The sequence below is a fragment of the Xenopus laevis genome, chromosome 2L (assembly GCF_017654675.1).
Source record: "Xenopus laevis strain J_2021 chromosome 2L, Xenopus_laevis_v10.1, whole genome shotgun sequence".
Classification (NCBI taxonomy): domain Eukaryota; kingdom Metazoa; phylum Chordata; class Amphibia; order Anura; family Pipidae; genus Xenopus; species Xenopus laevis.
In genome coordinates, this window is record NC_054373.1 from 154,251,153 (window position 1) to 154,256,152 (window position 5,000).

Sequence of the window (5,000 nt, forward strand, 5' to 3'; positions counted from 1 at the left end):
ATTTTCGGGGAACCCTCCCTTTCCAACAGCTTGTTGTTGCTCCAAGATGTCACTTCTGGCGTTAACACTCGTCCTATTCTCAAAACTTGTCTCAAAGTCGCCTGTGCTGTGACAGCTGGGGGTCTTGTCCATTGGGTAACCTTGAGTGGCTCGGTAGTAACTGGGGACAGGAACTTCATGGTCACTTGGGCGAGTCTCTGGCATCTGGTTTGGGTAGAGGGCAGCCTCGGTGGCATTTTTCGCTCTTTTATCAGTGTTGTACATACAACACACATTTTCCTCCTTGACATTGGTAGGGAAAGAGCAAGAGGAGAGCTGCCTTGCAACAGGTTGTTCAATCCTGTAAGTATTTTTAGGGTCACACCAATTGTCCAGTTGAGAAAGGTAAGATGGGTAGGTGTTGAGAGACAAGCCAGGGTTATTCACATCGTCCCTTTTGGAAAGAGACGGGACAATTCCACAGTTTCTCATCATCCCACAGCTGAATTCGCTCCCAGTCTGCAGATACATCCCTGGGCTGGTGGAATAATTGTCTCCTCTGCAGCTACCGGCCAACGAGTCCATCAAAAACGAGTTAGGAGTCACATTGTTGGGACATGACATTTTCAGACAGGGTTTTTAAAGAGGAATACTACAGCCAGTGGCTGACATCTTTTTTTTAGGGAAAAATATCAGCACCATAATTATCCACGCATTGGCCCCCACCACGTGACTCCCAAGCCAATGAGGATTGAAAATGGCCTTGGTGATTCAGACGCGCGTGACGTCACAGGGGTCAAGTTGTCGAAAGGAGCAAAATGAACGTGGAGTAAGGGCGCCATCTATCTGATTTGCTGAGGTATAGAAGCAGGGAGCTTCAAGTTGAACAAAGGATGTAGTTCAGTTTGTTTACCAGTGATTCAAACGCAGGTCTAGGGAGGAGAGGGCATTGCACAAAGGTAAAGCTCAAATACAGGCAAGTAACTTTAGATCAAGAATACAGCTCATGTTTATACTGCTTTTTGAATTTGCCACTGTAAAGTATTTTTCGTTTTTTTTTTTTTTTGCCTGCTGGAAAACACCAAAGAGAGAACAAAACTTTAACGTGACCCTCATGGAGCCCCTTCTCTTTGGGCGACCAAACACCTTCTCCTTAATTCTGATTAACAAATGCAATTAACCTGAGCTGTAAAGCTTGAGTGATGTACATTCAATTGAATTAATGCATCATGCAGAAACCCTCTGCTCTTTTTTTTTTATCACTGTCTGACAAATACAAACAACATGTACATTTTATAGAATATTTTAAGTAATAGCGTTTTACCTTCTTCAAATTTAAAGGTTTTGCCTACAAATTAGCCTACAATTAGCCTACTGCAAGCTTTTTGTCTTTATACACACACACATTTAAAGTCAAGAAATAAAATGTAAAAACAGAAATACCTGGGTGCAGATATTAAACTCCAGTTTAATACGATTAAATATAGTGTGTGTGTGTTTGTATGGAGAAGGACAAAGACAAAAAACTTGCACAATGTAGTCTAATTTGCAGGCAAAACATTTACATTTGTTGAAGGTAAAGCGTTAATACTCAAAATACTGCAAACATTTTGTTAGTATTTTGTTAAGTAACTATTGGGAGTGCGTGACTGTGTATATGTTCAAATAATATTTTCTTTCCAGGTCTTCATTTGCAGACGTGTAATGGTATTTCCAAGTCTCAGATTATATTATACTTCACTGGAGAATAGCATTGTTTTAAAGAAAACCTCTAGGATCTGCGAACGCAAGGCCATTAGATAAAAAAAATAAATGTTCTTTTGTCTCGATTACAGTTGTGCATTTTTCCATGTGTATTATGATTTAATATTTGTATTTAGATGTGTGCTTAGGCAATGAAGGATATGTAGGGGCGAGGGCACATAAAGCACAACCGTTTCTCTCCAGGATCACAGAGGAATAAACAATAACAGCAGCACACAGTTCAGTATCAAGGACACAGCTATATCAACGCCAAGTTGACAAATAAAGATTTCAATATGTAAAACTAGAGCAGTATTTTGCACAGGGTTTGTTGAGTGCTGTCACGTGCAGTGGGAAAAATCATGGGACACAGATTTTGGTTAAGTAGAAAGCACAATCCTTTTGGTAGCAGTATTGGTGGAAGATTTTTTTTTCCCCCTTTTTACGATTCTGTTTTTTTTTTTTTACAAAGGCACATTTCCGCTGGTTTAGACCCTAAACTGTATATGGCATGTTCATTTCACCTATAGGACACAGTAAAACCTTCTCTTTTAAACGCCATTTGGTTTCTAAGGAAAGCTATTGCAGCCTTTATTGCCTCTATTTGTGTTAAGTTTCCTTTCCAAAACAGTCTGGGAGAAAATAGTTCGATTTTATGAGATCCAAAGAAAATTCCACATTATATTTACACGCTGGGGATAAAGCCTTGTATGGTTACCAATATATTTTAATTTATAGGCGATGAAATGGAAGACCACGAGATATATATGTATTATATTCCCTTACTTACTATTATCTTTATACCACGAGCAGTGTAATAACTTACTCTCCTTGAAGTTTAGTAACTTTCTTTCTTTAGGGTACAATTTGCTTAATGTAAATGCCAATCATTCTAATGCTTGGCCCTATTTTAATATTTGTTTTTAATAAGAATGACCACAGCTTTGCATGTGGGACCACAGTTGGCACAGCCCACGCAAACATTTAATGTTTCATTTAAAAATTTTAATGTTTCGTTTTAAAAGACTAAAAATGTATTCTTATTTCTTCCTCAGATTGGACGTGCGACATCACAGCTCGAAAACGATCATCCTTTTTCCAAATGGCCCGAAATATTTGGATGAACTGGATTGTTATTATACTGAATTGCGTTAAGACGCATAATTAAACAGTTTCTTAGAAAGTTGTCATTTGTTAAATCACAGAAATGAAAATGCAAATATGGTTTTTTTTTAAAAACTGACACTATCTTTTGCATAAGAACGGAAAACACATTGTAACAATTAAATCTCATGGGTTGGTCTTTTACTAAATTAAAATGTCATGTGTCGCCAAACTGTAGTCAGGCAGATGCAGAAATGCAGCAAAATATGAAAAGAAAGATACAGATAGATAGATAGATAGATAGATAGATAGATAGATAGATAGATAGATAGATAGATAGATAGATAGATAGATAGATAGATAGATAGATAGATAGATATTGTTCTGTGTGATAAACATCTAAGCACCAGAATTACATTAACAAAACATCACAATTCTCACTTTATTATTTACTTGATGGTAAGGGCCATTAAAACCCAAGGATTGTCTCCAGGAGACCGGATATTGTTTAAAGTTAAAAATAATTAGAATTATGATAAACATGGGTCATTAAAGAGGGAAGATATAAAATTCATCAACCTAAGTAGAACCCCCATTGGGACAACTGCTTTCCTCTAATTACAGAAAATAAATACGAACAAAAGCCATAAAAATCCAGAGGGTTAGGAATGTGTTTCTTTTCCCTCCAGAAAGAGTGCCTTGTGCTGACTAACATGCCACTTTCTTGGGCAAATGAAGGGTGCTGATTTAAATATTAATAGCTTTACCAGAGATTGGGGGGGGGAGCAGATGTATCTCTGGAAATCTGACACCAGTAGGTCTTTGGAAATGGGCAGCTCAATCCCACGTTCAATACTACTCTAGGTTTCTGTCTGCTGCAACCTACACATGTCTCCTCACTGTCATTAGCTTCATTGTCACAAGCAAGCAAACAATACTGAATAAAGTTGTCTGAAATGTTTACCTATCCTTACATCAGTCCAGAAATGTATTTGGGTGGGATTAAGATATGAAATTCCCCCTTTTGATCTCAGTTCCTATGAGCTTAAATGACACTGGGGATGCTTTTAGCTTTAGTGCAAGTCCAGCAGCCACAATAGAGGTGAAGGTCCATTTCAGGCCAGTTCTCGCCTCATATTGCTGCATAAATGTGATTTATTACTATCCACATAGAATAACCGTATCAGGGATTCAGAAGAAATATGATTACAAAAAAAATTTAGTAAAACCTACACCTTAAGATGTTGTGGTAGAAACTGAAAACTGTCTAAACGCAAAAAAAAAGCCTCGTTTCTTTAAAGTGCTTATTTCCTGCTTACTTTTTTCTTTGGTAATTTAAATCTCAGAATTCTATAAGAGGATCACATTTCTCTGTACTGAAAATAAAATACCTTTATTCCCCTTATATACCGTGCATACTTATATACTGTGCTGCTGCGCCAAGATCAAAATACTTTCTAGACATTTACAAACACGCAATCATGAGAGCAAACACTCACATATACACATACATTGAATAGTCAGGCACAGGGAATACACGCACTAAACATAAAATAGCCTCGCAGTAAGTGGGAAGTAAATTCCTGGATCTTATAGCTCCTCCCTATTTGTGTATTTTTGTGTGTACTCTGCTACTGCTTCCACAATGTTACTCTGCTTCTGATTCAGGTAAATTACAATCACACACACATACACACACCCTAACCAAAATGCATGAGTATCTATCTATCTATCTATCTATCTATCATCTATCTATCGATCTATCTATCGATCTATCTATCGATCTATCTTATCTATCTATCTATCTATCTATCTATCTATTATATATCTATCATCTATCTATCTACCTATTATCTATCTATTATATATTTATCTATCTATCTATCTATCTATCTATCTATCTATCTATCCATCTATTATATATCTATCTATCTATTATATATATATCATCTATCTATCTACCTATTATATATGTATCTATCTATTATCTATCTATATATCATCTATCTGTCTATCTATCTATCTATCTATCTATCTTTCATCTATCTATCTACCTATTATCTATCTATCTATCTATCTATCTGTCTGTCTGTCTGTCTGTCTGTCTGTCTGTCTGTCTATCAGTTATCGATCTTTCTATCGATCTATTTATCTATAACTATTTTTAATGTATT

General features: G+C 36.4%; 1 protein-coding gene across 1 annotated transcript in view; it reads right to left on the bottom strand.

The window, feature by feature from the left end:
- The window catches only part of hoxc10.L (homeobox C10 L homeolog), a 4,448-nt gene extending 3,803 nt beyond the window's left edge, over positions 1-645 (bottom strand). Inside the window, 1 exon segment of the mRNA NM_001090479.1 lies at positions 1-645. This exon segment is cut by the window's left edge and continues 175 nt beyond it. Within this exon segment, the coding sequence (NP_001083948.1) occupies positions 1-603 (603 nt within the window). The 5' untranslated portion in view covers positions 604-645.
- Positions 646-5,000: the final 4,355 nt, after the last annotated feature.